The following is a 20669-nucleotide window of genomic DNA, read 5'->3' on the forward strand; positions in this document are numbered from 1 at the left end:
GGTTGTCGCTGCTGGCCGTCAGGTTGTCAGGTTGTCGCTGCTGGCCGTCAGGTTGTCGCTGCTGGCCCAGGTTGTCGCTGCTGGCCGTCAGGTTGTCGCTGCTGGCCGTCAGGTTGTCGCTGCTGGCCGTCAGGTTGTCGCTGCTGGCCGGCGGGTTGTCGCTGCTGGTCGTCAGGTTGTCGCTGCTGGCCGTCAGGTTGTCGCTGCTGGCCGTCAGGTTGTCGCTGCTGGCCGTCAGGTTGTAGCTGCTGGCGTCAGGTTGTCGCTGCTGGCGTCAGGTTGTCGCTGCTGGCCGTCAGGTTGTCGCTGCTGGCCGTCAGGTTGTCGCTGCTGGCCGTCAGGTTGTCGCTGCTGGCCGTCAGGTTGTCGCTGCTGGACGTCAGGTTGTCGCTGCTGGCCGTCAGGTTGTCGCTGCTGGACGTCAGGTTGTCGCTGCTGGCCGTCAGGTTGTCGCTGCTGGCCGTCAGGTTGTCGCTGCTGGCCGTCAGGTTGTCGCTGCTGGCCGTCAGGTTGTCGCTCGTGGCCGAGAGGTTGTCGCTGCTGGTCGTCAGGTTGTCGCTGCTGGCCGTCAGGTTGTCGCTGCTGGCCGTCAGGTTGTCGCTGCTGGGTTGTCGCTGCTGGCCAGGTTGTCGCTGCTGGCCGCTGCTGGCCGTCAGGTTGTCGCTGCTGGCCGTCAGGTTGTCGCTGCTGGCCGTCAGGTTGTCGCTGCTGGCCGTCAGGTTGTCGCTGCTGGCCGTCAGGTTGTCGCTGCTGGCCGTCAGGTTGTCGCTGCTGGCCGTCAGGTTGTCGCTGCTGGGCGCCAGGTTGTCGCTGCTCGCCGCCAGGTTGTCGCTGCTGGCCGTCAGGTTGTCGCTGCTGGCCGTCAGGTTGTCGCTGCTGGCCGCCAGGTTGTCGCTGCTGGCCGTCAGGTTGTCGCTGCTGGCCGTCAGGTTGTCGCTGCTGGCCGTCAGGTTGTCGCTGCTGGCCGTCAGGTTGTCGCTGGTCAGGTTGTCGCTGCTGGCCGTCAGGTTGTCGCTGCTGGCCGTCAGGTTGTCGCTGCTGGTCGTCAGGTTGTCGCTGCTGGCCGTCAGGTTGTCGCTGCTGGCCGTCAGGTTGTCGCTGCTGGCCGTCAGGTTGTCGCCAGGTTGTCGCTGCTGGCGTCAGGTTGTCGCTGCTGGCCGCCAGGTTGTCGCTGCTGGTCGTCAGGTTGTCGCTGCTGGCCGTCAGGTTGTCGCTGCTGGCCGCCAGGTTGTCGCTGCTGGCCGCCAGGTTGTCGGGTTGTCGCTGCTGGTCCAGGTTGTCGCTGCTGGCCGCCAGGTTGTCGCTGCTGGCCGCCAGGTTGTCGCTGCTGGCCGTCAGGTTGTCGCTGCTGGCCGTCAGGTTGTCGCTGCTGGCCGTCAGGTTGTCGCTGCTGGCCGTCAGGTTGTCGCTGCTGGCCGTCAGGTTGTCGCTGCTGGCCGTCAGGTTGTCGCTGCTGGCCGTCAGGTTGTCGCTGCTGGCCGTCAGGTTGTCGCTGCTGGCCGTCAGGTTGTCGCTGCTGGCCGTCAGGTTGTCGCTGCTGGCCGTCAGGTTGTCGCTGCTGGCCGTCAGGTTGTCGCTGCTGGCCGTCAGGTTGTCGCTGCTGGCCGTCAGGTTGTCGCTGCTGGCCGTCAGGTTGTCGCTGCTGGCCGTCAGGTTGTCGCTGCTGGCCGTCAGGTTGACAGGTTTCAGGTGGCCAAACTTCCACTCAGCTTCCACTTCAGTGGTTTCCAGTTGTACTGAAAGAGACATTTGATTAACAAATGATAACTATAGCAAGAAAGAAAGTGCCTTATCTAGACTAGGACACTTGTGTGGGAATTCTCTTCCTAAAGGCAATTACATGCCTCACAAAAGCAATAAAACTAAAACTTTACCACATTGTAAAGTTAAGAGTCATAGCTTGCCACAGACTCATTTTTCCAGTAGGGTTTCAGAGAACCTGCTCACCTTCTTTAGCATGTTGCTTCAACATGGACTCCACTGACTGGAAAAGTCCAAGGGCCTTCTTTATGGCGAGATCACTGGGAAACAGATCTGTAATCCAAAAGAAATTAAGTTAGTGTCAGAAAATAGTTAAAAAAAAAGAAAAAAAGATTAGCTCTGCAGTGTTCTTACTTCTTATTCTCCTATGCAGTCCATTATGGACTTCATTTGTGCCGTTAACTGGCAAACAAAAGCCTGTGGACAGAAACTTGATGTTAATCAAGTGTTTACAACATTTGGTGGCACAACATACCACAAAACTTGTTACAGCTAAAAGATATTCCAGGAACTGAGGAATTTTCAAAAGTCATGCCAAAACATACTAGTCTATCTAAAAGACTAACTGAAAATTTATAACCTTACGCTTGCTATACCCCACCACTAGTTTCTCAAATACAAGCTTCAAACAGAAGGGATATAAAAACCTTCGGCAAGCAAGGCAGTCAGTATGCAAACACGCAAGGCCCAAAAAGCTCCCATTATTTCAGTCACGAAGAGAAACTGCTACGTCGTCCTCATGAGCTTTTATAAGGCCCATCATGCAGGTGGCACAGCTGTTGCCACTGACCTCTAATTGGCTCTCTCTTCAGTCACTGCATGTTGAGATTCTTCCTTTTTCTGTCACGAGCATTTGAGACAGTCCATCAGGTTATTAAACTCTACAAATGCTGTGTTTATTTATTTCATAGTACTTGTTTTGGATGTATGTTATGCAGAGACTCTAAAATTAAATACAGTCTCACTTTACGTCCAAAAACACTTAGAAAGATCCATATAAAAGGGATAAATGGAAGACAATTTCAAAGATATTCCTCCTCTTCAGACAGCCATGGAAGCATGAAAAGGCTGCAGCTACAAAAAAGGAATCCTTCCACCCCCAGTCACTATGCTTTTACGTGTTCCTGTTTTTCTCTTAAGTACAAGATGAATACAAGAAATCCCACAATTCCATACTACACTACTCAGTATTTTTCTGTACCTGTGATGGGTGATCTTATTTTCCTTATTTCTTATGTGTAACCACAGTACAGTTTATATCAAGGATAAAACTTCCCACAACAGTGGCTCTATCTATAAATATCCTCCAAAGACTCGAACCGAGACATGTTGCCAAGTTGTATTTTGGTCAACCTCTCTGTGAAGTAGTGAACAGTTTTAGCAGTTTCACCCTCTGCCGCTAATAACAAAACTGTATACATATAAATTTACAGCACAACCTACAATTATAAAAACGGTACTCATCTGCGTAACACACCAAACAACCTCATCCAATCTACCCGTGGTGGAAAATATATAAATACATTTACCCATGACCTGCAGTTAAGCATAGTTTTGAAGTACTTGTACTTTACTTGAGGATTTTCATTTTCAAATTTATACTCTTTGCTACATTTTGGGGAAAAATATTGTTTTGCTTTGTTTTTTTGCTCCAATACATTTATTTACCAGCTACAGTGACATGTTACTTTAAACTAAACTGTCTACAGCCATGCTAAGGGCTATATGGGGCTATACTTAAACTGAATGCTGGCATCCGCATGCTAACATGCTCACAAAAAAATCTAGCACGTTGATGTTTAGCAGGTATAATGTTTACAATGTTCACCATCTCAGTTTAGTGTGCTAGCAATAAGCACAGCTGAAGCTGGTGGGAATGTCATTCGTATTGCAGGCATTTTGTCATGAACCAAAGTACTGGGAAAAAAATGAAATTTGGATGAAGATGAAAGTGATGACAGTTCATCCAGTGTGGATGTGAATGTCTGTACCGAATTTCACATCAATCCATCAAACAGTTGTCGAGATGTTTTAATAAAAAAAAAAAATTCAAACTGATGGGGGTGCTACAGGGAACGTCAGGATCACTATCATTGGTAGGACACTTTGTCAGGGAACCGTGGATATTTATACCAAACCTTGTGCCAATCCGTTCACTAGATGTTGATGAATATATTCCAGGTTAAGTGAAAACTTTGACCTGCTGGTGGCGCTAAAGGAAAAGTCAGAGAGTCACCAAAGTCATCAGGATGTATCCTCTTTGGAAAATAAATATATTTAGTAAATTTCATGGCAATCCATCCCATATTTGTGAAGATATTTCACTCTTTACCACATATGTCAACCACATGATAGCACTAGGGGAAAAGTCAGGGCATCACCAATTTCAGGAGGATTCATCCTCTCGGGACCACGAATGTCTGTACAAAATTTCATAGCAATCCATTGAATGGTTGTTGAGATATTTCAGTCTGGACCGAAGTGGTGGACTGGCACACTGACCAACAGACTAACATTGCCATCCCTTTAGCCATGTCAAGTTGCGGTTTACATCCATGTCTGTCCAGACTCATACAATGTAAGTAGTGAAGACTTTGAAGATATTTAATTAGAGGTATTACGTGTATTTTATCGTAACGAGTGTATGAATTCTTTAGTTCTGGCCAAAAACATGGTTTCTGAGTTAATAAAGACCTTGACCTTTGACCTTTGACCACCAAATTCTAATCAATTCATCCCCTGAGTCCAAGTGAATGTTTGTGCCAAATTTGAAGAGATTCTCTCAATGTGTTCCCGAGAATCGGACATATGCCTCTGGCCACAGCTGTCCCCGCCGTGGAGGCATGAAAATACACAACTTCCGGCAACTTCCGGTAGAGTATAAACATTACTGGCGTGGAAAAGAAAGTTAGAAATGTCACTAAAGTTTATTACATTGCTTCCAAACTAATTTGAGGGCTATGTTGACTTGAAATTGTGAATTTGATGCTTGTGACAAATGTTTCTCTAAACGGAAAACCTCAGTTCGAGTGTACAATGTAAATGTCTGATGAGGATGACAAAGGGTGTTGTCCAAAAAAAATACTGCGGGATTATTAAAGAAGCCTCGGCCATTTCAGACTAATCAGAGAAATGCTATTTTTTAGCCAGTCTAAAAAAAACATCAGTCTTCAAGTCTCGACATTTATGCATAGACTACAGATCATCTACCATTATTTATAACCCAACAGTGAAGATTATATCAGTTACCCAGTTATTTGCCTCAAGAATCTATCAAACGTCTGATAGTTTCATGTCACATTGTCATTTGATACATTTTTTTAATAAAAATATCAATTGTAGCTGCTTTAAATCTCCCAGTGGGAGTAAAAGTGAAGTATTTTTACTTGTCTTGCACTCAAGTCCAGACTCACTCAGAACTTTCAGTTTGATACATACATGCCCAGATCTCCTTTTCTAATTAACATCTTGTTATTTTACCCTGACCTGCTACCTAATTTAATTGAAATTTTATATGTATTAAACAGGACCAAAAACCTGACCTCCTTGGTAGAGAAAAATCACGCAACCTCACGACAGCTGAAAAATGATTTATTAGTATTATTATAGCATAAATACACCAACATTATTCCACATTTGGAGGAAATGTGTTAATGAGATTTTCTCCAATCTGTGAGTATGTGTCACGTTATCAGTATATCCCATAGGTGTGCTCCTTTCCATCTCTGTATCTGTCCAGGTAGCGCAGGGGCTGTTGATGAGGGTATTTGACCTGTGGAGGGTGGTACACTGGAGGCCGGATGAACTCAAACACCGGCTCCCTCATGTCTGCAGGGAGAGGATACGACAGACAGACTTCATTATCAACAGACAGGCAATTTAAAAAACACAAAGTTTTTATCCCAAAAATCTAGATAGGATAAGGGAAGTAACACATCTGCTCTTAAGCTAATGTCATACAGAAAACAAATGTTTGTTTTTGTAAAATGTCGCACGACCTAACTCGCACTGTGTTTGTGTTTGTGAGCATTAGCATGACTCACTGAGTGTGTTGTGAAAGGTGTTGGTGACAGATTCGTCCCACTGGCACTGGAAGAAGGCCAGGCCTGCAGGTGTCATGTGGTCCTGATGCTTTCTGTAGAAATCCACCGTCTTAAATGTGCGATCCACCAGAGAATGGCTGGGGAGGACAGGCAACACATACTTAGTGTGTGTTTCTGTATCTCAGAAACCCAAACCCAAACCCAAAAATACCGACAACACGAGCTTCCTATCTTTATGCTGGGTGTGCCGCTCACCACGGCAACGGCCTGACATCCTCCTGGAAGCTGATGGGCCCCTCTTGCTTGAAGAGGACGTATATGTAGCGGTGGAAGCCTGTTCCTCTGGCAGGGAAGGGCGGCAGGTAGTGACACAGGTCCTCTCCAGCCTTCACCGCTCCGCCTGGTATGTTCCCCCTGCACAGACACGGGTCACTCAAGGCTGTAGTGACATACTCCCATGATCACGTATGATCCAAGAAAGTCAGCTTTGCAATTCTAATCACGGGGTTTGAACTCGTTGTTACTTTCACAGCAGTCCGATTCTACTGCTCGACAAAAGCGGATAAACCGAGTGAGTCTCTCCTCCTCTACACTTTTTTTTTTTTTTTTGGACAAAATTGACCCAAATGCTTGTGATCCACCCACAACGAACCGGCAGAACAGAAGTGGACTGCAACCCACCAGTTGGGAACAACTGCATTTGAAAATATGTTAGTGCATAATTTTGCCCTGAAATACTTACACTAGCCAGTGGACGTATTCTGCCTCATTATCCAGAAGATGCTCATCTGAAAAAGTATAGAGATTATTTAACACAGTCAGTAAATGCTGACAATCCATTAATATTCTGCGTGTTGGTTCCTACAAGGTAGTAAGAAGAGTCACGGATTTTGGGGCAGTGCCTGACCTGGACAGGTGAGCAGAAGGGTCCACAGGGAGCCCTCCTCTGCATCAAAGCCGATCTGAGGGGCAGATGCTGCCTAGGCGGGGGGAAAAAAAGACAAACAACAGAGTCAGAGAAGACATAAAGACGGGTACAGAACAAAAAAGTGGAGGGACGGGAATGATATGTTAGAAGAGGCAAGAGGAAAGTTGAACTTCAGGTGGCCTCCAGGGCCTTAGAAGAGCTAGATTGAGACACTGTTAAACTTCCATTCCTTTCACGTACTTCAGTCGGTGTCAGCCGGTTCCCATAATGCACTTGACCACTGTTGTCCTGGCCATAGCAGATACGGAGTGGCACTTGAGGTAGAAAATAGGCCATGGGGAAGAGATCTCTGAAGACTCCGTAGTGTTCTGCCAGTCTCTTTATTTGAAACGGCCCACTGCTCTTCTCCCAGGTTTCCTGCACTCGATCCAGAGGGATCTTTACTGTGTGTGGGGAACGTTGTACAGAAAAGTTGATCAGTTTATTCACTCAGCCATTAAAAGCATAACTGGCGAGAATGTGTGTGTGTGTGTGTGTGTGTGTGTGTGTGTGAGAGAGCTTACAAGTGCGCAGACGCAAAGCCCTCTCCAGCTCAGCGCTCTTCTTGTTGTCCTTAATCACCTGCCTCCTCTCCCTCACTTCTTTGGTCCTGCAGGCTCGAGAGTATGGTAGTCCAATGTCGACTTGCTCTGCCCCTGCAACCGAACAGAACTCCTTGACACTGTGTCACCCGCAGAGGTTGGAACCGTCTCAAAATAAAACCCTCGACCCAGCATTTTTTTGCCATGACATGTTCACACCACCAGGGGGGACAATCGCCGTCAACGGCTTCCCTCCCCCATATTTCTCACCGTGATCAGGATCGGCCTGTTCCACGTAGCTCCTGTAGGTCTTCCACCACTCAGGCTTGTTCTTGGCCTCCTCGGCTTGTCTGAGGTAGCGAGTGTAGCTGCGATACTTCTCCACCGACTCCAGGTTTCGAGCGTCGATCTCCGCATGTGGCATTGGGCCCAGGGGGGGTGTCCGTCTGCGGAGGGACGCTGTCGTGCGGAGACATCCCCAGCGGTCAGTCACGTTCATTCTCGCCATTGTACAGGACTCGGGCGAATGCAACATTTTACTTCAAGTTATGTCATTCGTGTAGGTTATCTATTCTTACAGCGGAAGTGGACCACACTGCGCTGTATATCGGGGCGTTACTAAAGTTCAGGAGGTTAGGCTAAGTAAAGGATGTCCCCTCTGCATACAGAACCCCATTTAAATGTCTGACAGTTTTACGGCAAGAAGGAACTTGGTACAATTCCAGCACATTAAAAAAAAAGGTACACATTCAAGCAGTACTCGATAAATAGTTAACATGTGGTTCTTCTAGCGTTTCCCTCAAACAAAAGTGGGGAACAGTGACCAAAATAAAATTAAAGTTGAATGTCAACGATGGATAACGCAGTCAGTGTTGACACTGTAACGATTCTTAGGCCTGGTCTCGTATCTTGTCCTTGAGGAAATATTAAGCTTGGCCGACCACTGGACCCCTTCATTCAGATTTATCTGATACATTTTTCTGTGGATTTTTGGCAAGATGCGTTTCTCCACAAGAGACGACCGCATGTAACGGCTTCAAACTAATATAACCTGACATACACACATCTACATGCAATACTGAAGCCCAGGAACGACGTTCCTAAATGTATACCCAGTATAACTTAGCGATATCGTTACAATACCTGTTGTGACAAACGTCCTCGCATTATTGACCCCTAAGTCTGTCCCAGTTCGCAGAGCAGTGGTGCAAACTGTGCGCAGCGCCATCTTGGAGTGAGTTTTTTTTTTCCAATTTTTTCAGAATGTACGGTGGCCGAGAGCAGCAAAACGAGTCCGTCCATGTACTATTGTTTTTGTTTGTTTTCGCTAGTCGAGACTGACCATTGTGTATTAGCAAAGAATAACGTTAACATATACTATTCTAAGTTTCACTAGTATAATCAGATCATTTTTATTTTTGGGCCATTTTCAGCACACCTCTATCACAGGGATATTAAAAAAATATGCTTTTCGGTTTTGTGAGTTCACATTAGTCACTGTTAAAGCTAAAGAGAGTAGCTGTGGGGTACAAAGCAGCGAATGAGTGACAGCAGCCAGTAAATGTTATTGTTGCAAATTTGTAATATAACGCACCAATACATGGTAATACTGATCCAGTCGTGTTTGGTCGTTTTTGTGCGTTTGTCCATTTTCCCGACAGCACGTGAAGGCGCCATTTTTGCGTTTTGTCGTCATCAGGGAAGCTTCATTTGACGATATTCAGTATTCACAGTCAGATGCTATGCGCGAATGTATCTGTTGAAGTGGTAAGAAAAAAAATATGGTGTCTTTTTTGTGTTATATCTGGATGGCGAGTGTGACAATGTGCGCTAATTTACAGTTAAATCACTAGACTGTTTTAATGTTTTGATCATTATTTGTTTCCAAGAGACCTAGCTAACGTGAACTGACTTGAATCTAAGCTAACGTTAGCTTTTCCCTCCACCTGGCTAAGTTAATGTGTGGGAGCTAACGTTACATTTGGTCTGAGCCTTGCATTGATGCTTGATTGTGGCTTTGTTGTTGCCCAGTCTCATAAAAAAAAAAATAGAATAAATTTTATGAGGTATTTCTTGGCCTTTTTTTTTCAGAACCCCTTTCTGTACGGTTTAAAAGGTTTAAAATGTGACATGCACACCTGACTACAGAGAGGTTAAGCAGTCAAGTTATAGTGCTGTCACTGTGTGGTGCGGATATGATATGCTGATGTGTTCAAGTACTATCACATCATGAGCAACCTCATATTTTTCCTCTTTTGTTTTCACGGAGGTGTCTGGTCTTTCTTCAGAGATGGAGTCTCAGAATTCCAACCTGATCTGCGCCATATGCCTGGAGCGCTTCCGGATCCCTGTAACCATCCCCTGCGGGCACACCTTCTGTCAAAAGTGCATCACCATTCACTGGGACACCAAGAGCAAGGCTGATATCGGACCTCACTGCCCTTTCTGCAATGAAGAGTTTGACACCAGGCCCGTCCTCAAGCGCAATGTGTCCCTGTCAGTCCTGACCGAGGCTGCAAACAGCAGCGGCCCCTCCTGTAGAGAGTCGCTCATGAGGGGAAGTGAAGGGGCGAGAGCCATGCTGCTGTGCGATCGCCATAAAAAGCCCCTGGTTTATTATTGCAGGCAGGATAAAATGTCCGTGTGCTGCGAGTGTGGTATTTCAGAATGCCTGGCCCATGAGAAGGTCCTGTTGGAGACAGAAAGAGAAAATCAAGAGGTAATTATAACACAATGCCACCACAGCTGCATAGCTGGGAGTGTAACATGGTTAATCAGTCCAGTCATAACACTGTCTAATGTTCTCCCGCGTCTAAGGTGGTGTGATTGTAACTATGTAAAGCCTACTGTCTCCGTTTGGTGTTTTCTTTACAGCTGCTGCTGGAAAGGAAGAGTAAAGAGGTGGGGAAACTCGTTGAAGAGACGCAGAAAAGTATGAATGACTTGGCTGAGAATATCAATCAAGCGAAGGTAAACTGCTGATACAAGCCCGTCCTCGTGAAAACTATGCCGCAAACAAACTGGTTTGGCCAATATGTCAGAAAGGTGTCTGAGAGGCCAAAGGGGGGGAGGGGTAGGCTTATAGAGGAAGAAAATGCATAGCTAGGGAGGTTTTGGTTATACTTTTATACCAAAGATCTCTCAGAAACCTGATTCTATCGTTTGTCATTTTTGACAGAGGTCAAATGAAGGCGAAAATTAAGCCAGTAGTAAGTCTCGGTGGCTTTATCACCCAGGCAGAGTTCAGCAATTCTTGCAGCTGTCTCACAGTTAAAGCCGCTTTTAATGGAAATCAGGCCATCGATTATTCTCACAAGACTTCCAGTGCATTTGCAACAAAAGTTAAGGTCTTAACTGACTAAACTGCAGCTCCAAAACCCATTAAGCATGATACATTTTGTGTAGATAAATAAAAAGACCCGAAAAACAAAGAAATGGATTAAGACAGTATTCACCATGTCCCCATTCCCAAATTTCACGGAGCAGACAATGTAATTCAGCGTTTTCCATCAACAGGTGACTCTTCAACAGACTTCAGCCTGGGTCAGTGTCAAGTTCTCCACCCTGATGAGCATCCTGGCTGAGAAGCAGAAGGCTACAGAGCTCTTCATTGACGAGCAGAAGGAGGTGGCCATCACTGAGGCAGAGGCACGGCTAGCTGAACTTGAGGAGCACTCCCAGAGACTGAAAGAGAGCCAAAACCAGATAGCAGCTCTTCATAACCTCCCTGACACAGAGCTCATCAAGGTTTGAAATGCTGACTTTACACTATCTTTAATTTGTCTTGAGTGGAAAGACTGTAATGTAGTCAGTGTGAAAATTTGACTCCAGTGCACTGCAAGGTTTCTTCTACATTACACTAAGTAGGGACCGGCCAGAAAGGAGGAGAAAAGTGACCACTTTTAAAAAAGATGCTGCAGCTGTCGTGTGTTTTAGCGGGGCTGAATCGCAACGAGCAAATGCTGATGGAAAAGGCCGGGGTTGGCTCTTTCCTGTGTCGAAGTCCGCCCACGACAAGGATGTAGTAAGTGACAGCATGGTGCAAGCTGCTGTGGGTTAAGACAGATTTTAACCGACCACACCCGACAGTGGGGGTGGATCGTTCAGCAAACTCTTTACTGCTAGATGGCGGCAGAAGCATCATTATTATCCTTTGTGTAGTTTTTATTTAAAATCTTCCAACTGGCTAACTGTTCATTGACTCACGACTCTGATGTGTAACCTCCGTCCCATTAGCTGCTTATCACACTTTCCAACTTCGAAATAAATAGCTTTTTTTACGTTTATGTAGAAATTGTTTAAATATAGTGGGTAGTGTAGTTTGCTGGAGCAAACATATATGTTAAGTGCATTGTATTGTTTTACTGCAATGCAGTCTGTAAGAAAAATCCCAGTGTAATCTAGACATATATCCTGATTTCTTTGATATATCAGTATATCTCCCAGCTCTGCTTTGTGCTGACAGTGGCTGGCGGCTTTTACAGAAAATTGCTTTACACTGAATTTTTTTGCATTAATAGAAAACTCAAAAATCATCAGCGTCTTCTTTGAAATGCATCTCCCTCCACAGGAATCGACGCTCATAGAAGTGCCACGTTTTAAGGATATTCCCACAGATGTAACCCCTAGCCTTCAAGATCGATTGAACGGCGTCACAGACGTGCTGTCCCGGGCCTCCAAGCTGCTGTGTGAGGACCTGGAGAAAGCTGTGAGCACGGCTGTGGGTCAGGACAAAGACGGTAACCTGCCTTCAGGAATGACGTCCGCTCTGTAGAAAGTTAGCGTGATTTGCCAGCTTTTTATTCTTCAGGCTTGACTCTGTGTTCTCATTCTTGTCACCGGTCTCTAGGTTCTCCTCAGGATAAGAGGCCTATCCTAGCTGTGGTTCCCAGTCCAGCTGCTCCCTGCCACCCCGGTGGGAAAGAGGGCCTTAGCGCTTGTAAGTCTTTTTAGATTGCATTTTTGTTCAAACTATTTACCCTGTTCTCTGGTTCTTCTGATCACAAGAATGGGCAAAAGGGCAGCAGTGAAATAAGCTTCTGTGCTTGGATGACATTAATTACAAGTAGTCATAAATGAGGAGAGCAAAGGTCCCACAGTGTCCCCATTGCACTCCTGTCATCATAAAGTGATCATATGAACGAGAGACAGGAGCCAGGAAAAGGAATGAAGCCCTCAAAGTATCTCTTGATTTGGTAGATGTCACTTCCCGCTTCTTTGTCATTACAGACCGATGCTCTCTGACCTTTGACCCCCGTACGGCCAACGGGCACCTGTTTCTGTCCCAGGAGAACCGGAAGGCGGAGCACCTGACGTCTGGGCCGCGGCCCGTCCCGGCTCATGAAGCCCGCTTCGATCACACCTGGCAGGTGCTCTGCTTTCAGGGCTTCACCCACGGGCAGCACTACTGGGAGCTGGAGGTGTCCAAGCCCTGGGCCTACCTCGGGGTAAAGGCTCTGCGCATATATTGCTAGCACATTATTTTGTGAGTAGATCGCTAAAGGTCTGATTGTCAGGAAAATTAGCCGGGCCAGTTACTTCACACAGTATCTGGAAATAACTGTAAGAGTAATTAACTAACAGTACTGCGTAACAAAGTAACACTTCCTTAGTTTTGAGGCAATTTAAACAAAACTAAGAGTCTACGGTCATGCTAGCAGCTCTGTGAGGCTGTACTGAGGCATAGGTGTGCTTTGAGCTAAATGCTAATATCCTTAAAATGACAATGCTAACATACACGTTATTAAACAGGTATGCTGTTTAAAATGTTGACTATCTTAGTTTAGCATGTTAGCACTAAATTCAAAGTGCGGCCGAACCAGATGGGAATGTTATTAGGTTTGCCAGTATTTGGTCATAAACCTGAGTGTCTGTACCAAATTTCATGGCAATCCATCCAGTAGTTGTGGGGATATTTCAATCTGACCACTAAACAACCAACAGTGCCCTCCCCAGTATTGCTTAAAATAGTCAGCATTGCCCAAAATATAGTTCTGTGGAGAAAACAGAATCTACAGACAAGGCCTTGGTTGTAATTCAGTGTGATGATTTAAGGAGAATTGTATATTAATGCTATAACCCAGAAATGTTATCATCTTACAAAATTCAGGCGGTCACATTAAAGATTCCAAGCACACAGTAGCTAGGGCTGTATGGATGTCGGCCGGTCAGTCACTTGGTCCACCACTTTCTCCAGACTGAAATATCTCTGCAGCAATCGGGTGAAATGCCTGGATTGCGTGTGCCCCTGCACAGCCTTCCTGCCTCTTCCGCGCTGCACTAAATTCACCTTAATCCTTTTCCCTCCGCCTCTCATCAGGTAACCTACGAGGCCATCCCTAGGAAGGAGAAAGGCAAGAAGTGCATGGTGGGTATGAACGAACTGTCCTGGAGCCTGCAGCTGGACGAGCATCAGCTCAGCGCCTGGCACAACGGCCGGCGGGAGACCCTGGCCGGCCACTCCCAGCACAGTCGCATCGGCATGCTGCTGGACTACGAGGCGGGGACGCTCACCTACTACGGAGACGGGCAGACCAGGCTCCACGCCTTCCACTGTGCCTTCACCCAAGAGTTGTTCCCCGCCTGCTGGATAGGAGAGGGGGTCAGCATCACTCTCTGCTCCACATGAGATGACTCGTGAAGAGAAGTGAAGAAGGGAGCTCAGCGATAAGAAGCACTATCAAACATGGGCACTAGCTGACTCAATACAGAGGACCCCCCTTAACCATTTAGGAGTTTGTTTTTGTTTTTTGTTACAATAACTGACTTCCTAAAATGTTTTTTAGGCAGAAGAACTGACTGTGATGGGCTTTCTCGTCCCAAAACTGGCCACTCGACTTTGGCCTGTTCACATTATTGCCAAACATGACAACAACATAGCAAAGGGTCTCAAACTCTAAAGGCCCTCAGGGTTCTAGGTTAAGGACTGCACTACATCATTCTGGTTTGTTTTTTATTAATAATATGTATGAAATAATCTTCAATTTTAGCTAGAAGTAGAGAAGACCAATTTCCTCAACTCAGTGTGTCAGATTATTGTACTTTCACTACACAATATTGAGTTTCCTTTATCTATAGCAAGGGAATAGGCATTTATTACAGGTGGTTGGGCATATGACTCATTCTAAAATACATGGTCAAACTCTTCCTTTATGTTTATTCATTCTGGTTCCTCTAATGTTGGAGATAGAAATAGACGAAAGCCTTCCTAGGCCACACAGTATATGCACATATAAGTCATGGCAGCAAAATAAGTATAAGAAAGAGAGAGGGGCATTATTGCACTGATATGAGAAGCCATTTGTTGAGGAATTACTAAAGCATAAAGCATAATTTCACATTAGTTCCCATTCTTGAGAAAAAACTAAAAAAAAAAAAAAAATGCACTCACAAGCTCTTCCTGTTTTTTAAGTTTTTGGGGTTATTTTTGTGTCCCTTAACATTTCATGGCAAAATTCGGTCAACAGTACGACGTGAGCCAGTTCATAATGTGGTGCGCACGGGACAATAAGCCGCTGCAGGGTACGGAGAGTCTGTTCAATTTTATGAGACATTGTCCTGTTTAAGTACAATCCCCTCTAATGTACCATAAGTGATGTAAGTGAAACCGAAATGCCGTGGGCTGTACGACTACTGAAAATGGAATGCCATACCATCTTGGGATCTTAGCATGAATGCACAAACGAACTGCCCTGCCTGCACTGTCTTCGACCTGTGACGATGACAGTGTTGTGATGGATTCTGCTGTACTCTACAGACGTTTTTTAAATGGGCTTTAGGCCTTCAGATTTTGTTTTTTTGTTTTTCTTTCTGAACGCCATGAGCGCTTAGAAAACATAGCTGTGACTTTTGGAATATTGAGGTACTTGAGGCTCAGGACATCGTGCATCAGTCTTTGGGAAACTGCTGTGGATTTGCACAAGTTGCTGAAAGTGCAGACAAGGAATACTGACTCTGAGTGAGAAGGGAAAAAGCACATTTCCAGGCTGCTTTGGCCTAAAGACAGAAAACATAACCCCTCCTGCTGACTCTGGAATATGTTATGTTAGGTATGCTAATGCACTATGCTGTGTTTAAGGTGGAATACCCAGCAACGTGTGATACAGCAATACTCAGTGTAGAAATAAAGACAAAGACAGTTCTGTTCCACATGAATCAAGATCCATTTAATAAAATCCAATCCAATGCATACATGCATTAACTGAGATCATGCTTTGTTTTCTTACTTGAGCCATTTTACATTAATTATTCAATAAATTTGTTTGAAATAAATACAGCTTTATTATTATTATTATAATACACAGCCATGACAGAGCAAACGGGAGCCCAATGCATAGCATTCTGATAGTGCAAAGAATCAGCCACAGATGTGCCACAGATACAGTATATAGGACAGTGACCACAGAGGAAGGAAGAGCAGAGGCTCAGATACTGAGGTGCTCAGATCAGACTCAGAGACTGACCTCGAACTGGAGACTAAAGATCACAACCACGGAAAGTAGAAACACTGAAAAATCCTCTAATGGTCCATTTATAATGTTTAAAATGTATGTCAGTAGAATGAATGGTGAAGCAGGCTGGCAGTGAATCCGATCATGTGTTTTCTCGAATGTTCAGAGGCATGACAAAACAGGAAGTGATGTCATTGGGTGACTGCTCTGCTCTTGCACATAATAAAGATAATCCCTCCCGGCAGTACGCCGCCGACGCCGACGCCCCCCCCCCGGGTCCTGGCCGCCCTCACTCTCTAATCTAATCCAGGATCAGGGATTCACTGCCGGGGCTCGACGCTGCTGTAATCTTTGTCGTCCTCTCATCCACTACAACATGTCAAAGCAGATCAGGCCACCCTGCAAGCTGCTCTCTTTACAAAAGCTAGTTTTTCTATAGGTTAGTGTTCTTGAGAAAATATCTCATTTGAAAAGTCTACGTATTAAAAGCCTGTACACACAAATGATAGAAAAATAAAAGACTGCATTCAGCTTACCTCTGGATTGGTTAGCAAAGTAATTAACAACATCATTAGATTGAGTCTAGTTTAATAGACAGTCATAGAAAATGAAAAGTAAGTTTCACAGCATAGCTGAATCTAAAGTTAAGGGTGGCAGTATGATTCTGGGGACACCTACAAGGCAAAAGTTGCTAAAATAGCTGGTCAGGTTGCAAAGTTTTCATCAACTACATTGAAAAAAACCCCAAAAATCCTGACCCCCCTTTGGCCTGAACAAACTTCCTCTGTTCTCTCTCAAAGATTGCTACTAAAACTTCTAATTTCCATCAGATAAAAGGTGCTTCCCAGGAGAATAAAACTGATTATAATAAATGAATTATTAAAAGGAATGTAAAAGGTTTAGGCTAAGGTGGGAAAGCAATGGAATGAGAGGGGTAAGACCGAAGGGGATGCATTGGAAGAGGAATAGGAAAAAGAGAAAGGGGGGATAATGTTAAAAAAAGGAAACTTTGGCCTTCTTGATGCCCAGTTAATTGAATGAGAAACAAGGTGATCCAGTAGGATAGAGGATACAGGATCAAGCCAGTCTACTGGTTCTTCTTCTCCTCTGGAGGGGAGTACGGAGGAGGCTTGTCCTGCAGAGAGAGTTCCAGTTTGAGACAACAGTGCTACAGAGTAATCCATTGTGAGCATGTTAAAAAGACCTTTACACACAGCAAGTCACAAACAAACAGCACGAAAACAAATGGCTGCATCCAAAGTATTTAAATCTACTGCTATGAAAATATAAGACAGTTCTGTGTCATTTCAATATAGTTTTGGACAAGAGGACAGCGAATACATCTTGTAGATGCAAGTCTTTCATTTGAGAAGAAAAAGTCGGATACCATATTATGTCAAGTAGATGTGTCAGAAGACAGGGGAGACAGTCCAAGGCTACAGGGCCATCTGACCACTGTCAGAAGCCTTGGACTGCTTAGATGAATCTAGTTTATAGTAATAAAATCAACAAAGCAGGGTGATGGGGGGCAACTTACCTGTGGCAGGTACACATGTGTAGGAGGCAGCGTGGCAGATCCGGCACTTGCTGCTGCCTCAGCTGCTTTGGCCTCCGCTGGGGAAGAGGCAGAGTGAGAGAGAAGGGAGCGGGACATTAATTAAACATGGTCATACTATTAATCCCCTGGATGTATGAGATAACTGCCGCTAATCAAGTCTGAAGTGGCTCGGGTGGTGTCAGAGAGTGAGAGAGCATCGCAGTCAGCGGTGGAGGCAGAGAGAGAGGCAAAGGTCTTAGTCTGTGTGTTGTACCAATAAAATCGGTGAAGAAATATTCTTTTGAATCTTTAAAATTTGTAAACCAGGTAATATTAAGAATCGAGTAGGGCAAGGTGATATGTTTGAAATAGATGTATTGATTAGACTAATTGTGAAAAAATTTTGTCAACAAAATCTTAACTCAAAGTCCACTACTAGCTTTTTCTGGGGTTTTCAACCACATCTCCCGTTTTCATCAGCAGGTGGAGTTTGCTCAGAGTAAAGGAGTTTGCTCAGTTGACAGCTCAGTGACAACTGAAATTACAGCAACTGTTGAAGACCATGAGATGTGGTTGAAACCCCCCCACCCCTCGAAAACAGCTAGTAAGTGGACCTTGAATTATTAATTTTTTGTCAAACTACTGTTTTCTAGGTCTAAGTGTGTTCCACCGCTTTACTTTAGACAAAACCTACTAAATGTATAAAATAAATACTTCAATGACTAATTTCATTATTATTCAACTCTAAATTGATTGGAATCATTAATTTGGACAGCAGAATTCTAAAAAGCGATATCACAATATAATCATATCATCATAATATCAAGAAGAAAATAAGACATTAAGAGTGAAAGATGATAAAATGTTTAAAAAATGAAATCACTTCTTTGAAGAATTTTCAAATTATAATGATTCCAATAGCTAGAAACTACTGTGTCCCCAAGCTAAGATTCCTAAAGTAACTCAGAGCCATTACTCTTTTGATATGAGAAGCCATTTGTTGAGGAATTATTAAAGCATAACATTTTCAATTGTATTTAGCCTGATCAGTGTCTCTCTGCCAGAGAGACTCACCCGCTGCTGAGGAGGGGAGGTCTGGGTCATGGGGCGGCTGCTGGCCCACAGGAGCTGAATATGGAGGCGGAGGTATGTAGCCTGCAGAGGCATCAAACGCTGGAGGGCTGGGGTAGAATCCACCTTGGCGGCAGGAACACAGAGATTAAAAGGGCTGTTGTGAACACCAGATCTCTATTGGGAAATTAAAGATGATAAGGGCTGCATTTATTACAGCTTCTACCTGTAGGAGGAGGGTTGGGGTAGGAGTAGCCAGGGGGGGGTCCAGATGGGTACATCCCGTTAGCAGGGGGAGGAGGGTAAGCGTAGGCTCCGTTGGCCATGTACGGGCATCCAACAAACCCAGAAGTCACTGGCTGGCCTCTGGACGCTGAGAGATACACAATAGGAGGAGACGTACGATGAAGAAGTACCAAGAGAAAATCCGGCCGGATTTTGTCAGACCTGTCTGATACTGTTAGCACTGGTTTGTCATCGTACCCTGAGCTGCAACCTGCAGCATGCACTGGCCAAACTCTATAGCTCCTCCAGCAGCAAAGACGAGCTTGAAAGACGCACTGCCCTCCCAGCCACCTGTCAGTGGAATAATACAATGACCAAGCCACTGTAGTTGCTGTGTACTGGACAAACTATCAGTCACAGAATACTGTATCTTAACGCACCGGTATGACTTAAGCTACATACATTTACCTGCACGGATTCATGAACCTACCTCCAGGCTCTGCGTTGACGTTGCCCTTGATGTAATTGGCTCCCAATACAGGTTGCTTGACCTCACAGCCCTTCATCAGGTAGAAGGGCATCATGAAAGACTGCAGTGCATCCCGGCCTTTAGCCAGAAAGATCACCTGAGGGGAAACGGTGGCAAATGACATCATCTAAGCATCTCACATGAGCTCAAAACACGGTCTCAACTTTGACCTACTAATCTCTCACACTTGGGGAAATCTAAACATAATACTCCGTATTAGTGACACCAGAGTTCTTTCATGTTGTCGCGTACTTGTTGTCACTAGCAACAGCATTGTATCAGCATGAGACTGTGGCTAAATAAAGAATAAGACATCTGGGTCTTGTCTCTCACCCTGTATGGAGTTAGGTAGATGCTGCCCTTTTTGCTCTTTCGGAAGGCTTCGGGCAGACTGTCTGCATCACAGAAAACCAGCTCCACGTTTTCATAGTTCATCAACACGCTGGTGACAGAGACAAGACACGAGAAAAGCGAGCATAACACAGTTTGATCAGGGAAAACAGAATTTTTCAAGAGGAGCAATTAAGAAAAGACACTTCTATTACATCACATTTTCAGTGTACTAAAAAAATTTTTAAAATGACATTATTTCTATGGGGTTTTGTTTGTTCAATAATATGAACCAAAACCCGCTTTCATAATCTTTGATTCAACATCTTAAAAATGAGATCACTGGGTTACCGTGCAACTCTCCAGTCTATAGACATGGCCCATCACTTGCTTTCAGTAAATAGCACTATAGCAAAGGGATTAGGCTTACATGCCATTTAGTGACAGAGCTCATTTCTGGTTCTGAGTTAGCCGCGATGGCTTGGCTATGGCGCTGCCGTGTGTTCTAGAAGAATCTGCCGATGCCATTAAATCATGTCAACTGCGGTGACTTGGTCTGGATGTGGGAAAACAAAACAAACCTTTCACTACAGAGCAGGCCAGCGTGCAGCTGGGGAAGACAGTGAGCAAATGCAGCAGCACGGTACCGCAATAAATGCTAAGTTGCTGTTACTATGACTACACAGTGGATAAATAACGCTATACCCTCGGTCCGTTTGACCCGGTCTAACGTTTAAAACGAGTAGAAATGTATGCAATCGCGTGTCGCCTGCTCTGGTTGACTGCAGCGATGATATAACAGGTTGAAGGCCATGTTTGGGCTACGAGTCCCAGACCCGGTTCCGTGGGATGCGACGCGAATGTTCCATTAAGAAACATGGCGCTGTGAGATTTATTGTAGCCTTGCTAGTATTTACTTGGAAACTGCATGTCGGCTGGCACGGATTAGGAGGCCCCCCCTTTCGATTCGGCGTCTGTGTGGTTTACCATAAAGCACTTGTTAAGCACAATGATTGTTTCCCGGTGCAAGCCACCGCGCCACATTTTTGACATAATGAGGTTGTGTGACAGATAAGCTAACAGATGCTAGAAGTTGCCGTTTCAATCAAATGAAGTTAGTGTTAGTTGGCTAGCCGTGAGACTGTGCTTTGTATATTAGAAGTGGCGGATTTGCGAGTGTTCCTGGCATGTGAAGCATCTCCATCAACTAGCAG

At 45.1% G+C, this 20669-nt stretch overlaps 3 protein-coding genes across 6 annotated transcripts in view; 1 reads left to right on the top strand and 2 right to left on the bottom strand.

The window, feature by feature from the left end:
- Positions 1 to 5335: 5335 nt before the first annotated feature.
- mrpl38 (mitochondrial ribosomal protein L38) lies at positions 5336 to 8586 on the bottom strand. The gene is made up of 9 exons (XM_040134691.1): positions 8457 to 8586; positions 7584 to 7772; positions 7296 to 7427; positions 6973 to 7175; positions 6712 to 6784; positions 6547 to 6592; positions 6060 to 6218; positions 5805 to 5941; positions 5336 to 5589 (listed from the first exon to the last, which is right to left on the bottom strand). The coding sequence occupies exons 1-9, from the start codon at positions 8539 to 8541 to the stop codon at positions 5453 to 5455; spliced, it is 1161 nt and encodes a 386-aa protein (XP_039990625.1). The 5' UTR covers positions 8542 to 8586; the 3' UTR covers positions 5336 to 5452.
- trim65 (tripartite motif containing 65) lies at positions 7684 to 14676 on the top strand. Of its 3 annotated transcripts, none has more exons than XM_040134688.1 (9): positions 7684 to 7797; positions 8975 to 9080; positions 9583 to 10032; positions 10188 to 10283; positions 10830 to 11060; positions 11884 to 12052; positions 12163 to 12252; positions 12543 to 12760; positions 13633 to 14676. In XM_040134688.1, exons 2-9 carry the CDS (start codon positions 9051 to 9053, stop codon positions 13939 to 13941), a joined length of 1593 nt encoding a protein of 530 aa, XP_039990622.1. In that variant the 5' UTR covers positions 7684 to 7797; positions 8975 to 9050; the 3' UTR covers positions 13942 to 14676. The 3 variants fall into 3 exon arrangements, with proteins under 3 accessions (XP_039990622.1, XP_039990623.1, XP_039990624.1); XM_040134689.1 differs by having other exon boundaries at positions 9602 to 10032; XM_040134690.1 differs by lacking the exon at positions 8975 to 9080 and having other exon boundaries at positions 7708 to 7797; positions 9602 to 10032.
- Positions 14677 to 15456: 780 nt separating this feature from the next.
- The window catches only part of wbp2 (WW domain binding protein 2), a 5578-nt gene continuing 365 nt past the window's right edge, over positions 15457 to 20669 (bottom strand). Inside the window, exons 2-9 of one of the 2 annotated variants that reach the window (XM_040134693.1) lie at positions 19886 to 20011; positions 19459 to 19567; positions 19087 to 19222; positions 18855 to 18947; positions 18598 to 18744; positions 18375 to 18497; positions 17301 to 17377; positions 15457 to 16898 (exon numbers count right to left, since the gene is read on the bottom strand). In XM_040134693.1, coding sequence (XP_039990627.1) covers positions 16851 to 16898; positions 17301 to 17377; positions 18375 to 18497; positions 18598 to 18744; positions 18855 to 18947; positions 19087 to 19222; positions 19459 to 19560 — 726 coding nt within the window. In that variant the 5' untranslated portion in view covers positions 19561 to 19567; positions 19886 to 20011 and the 3' untranslated portion in view covers positions 15457 to 16850. The remainder of the gene's footprint in view (positions 16899 to 17300; positions 17378 to 18374; positions 18498 to 18597; positions 18745 to 18854; positions 18948 to 19086; positions 19223 to 19458; positions 19568 to 19885; positions 20012 to 20669) is intronic. The other variant, XM_040134692.1, reaches the window with a different exon arrangement.

Source organism: Xiphias gladius, chromosome 9 (genome assembly GCF_016859285.1).
Source record: "Xiphias gladius isolate SHS-SW01 ecotype Sanya breed wild chromosome 9, ASM1685928v1, whole genome shotgun sequence".
NCBI lineage: Eukaryota > Metazoa > Chordata > Actinopteri > Istiophoriformes > Xiphiidae > Xiphias > Xiphias gladius.

Excerpts from the sequence above, each read along its gene's own strand:
- mrpl38 (XM_040134691.1), bottom strand. The coding sequence starts at position 8,541 with ATGGCGCTGCGCACAGTTTGCACCACTGCTCTGCGAACTGGGACAGAC. Across the intron at positions 7,773-8,456 it reads GAGGACGTTTGTCACAACAG|CGTCCCTCCGCAGACGGACA; the intron begins GTATTGTAACGA and ends TCCGCACGACAG. Across the intron at positions 6,593-6,711 it reads CCTTCTGCTCACCTGTCCAG|ATGAGCATCTTCTGGATAAT; the intron begins GTCAGGCACTGC and ends ATACTTTTTCAG.
- trim65 (XM_040134688.1), top strand. The coding sequence starts at position 9,051 with ATGCTATGCGCGAATGTATCTGTTGAAGTG. Across the intron at positions 9,081-9,582 it reads CGAATGTATCTGTTGAAGTG|GTGTCTGGTCTTTCTTCAGA; the intron begins GTAAGAAAAAAA and ends GTTTTCACGGAG. Across the intron at positions 12,761-13,632 it reads AGCCCTGGGCCTACCTCGGG|GTAACCTACGAGGCCATCCC; the intron begins GTAAAGGCTCTG and ends GCCTCTCATCAG.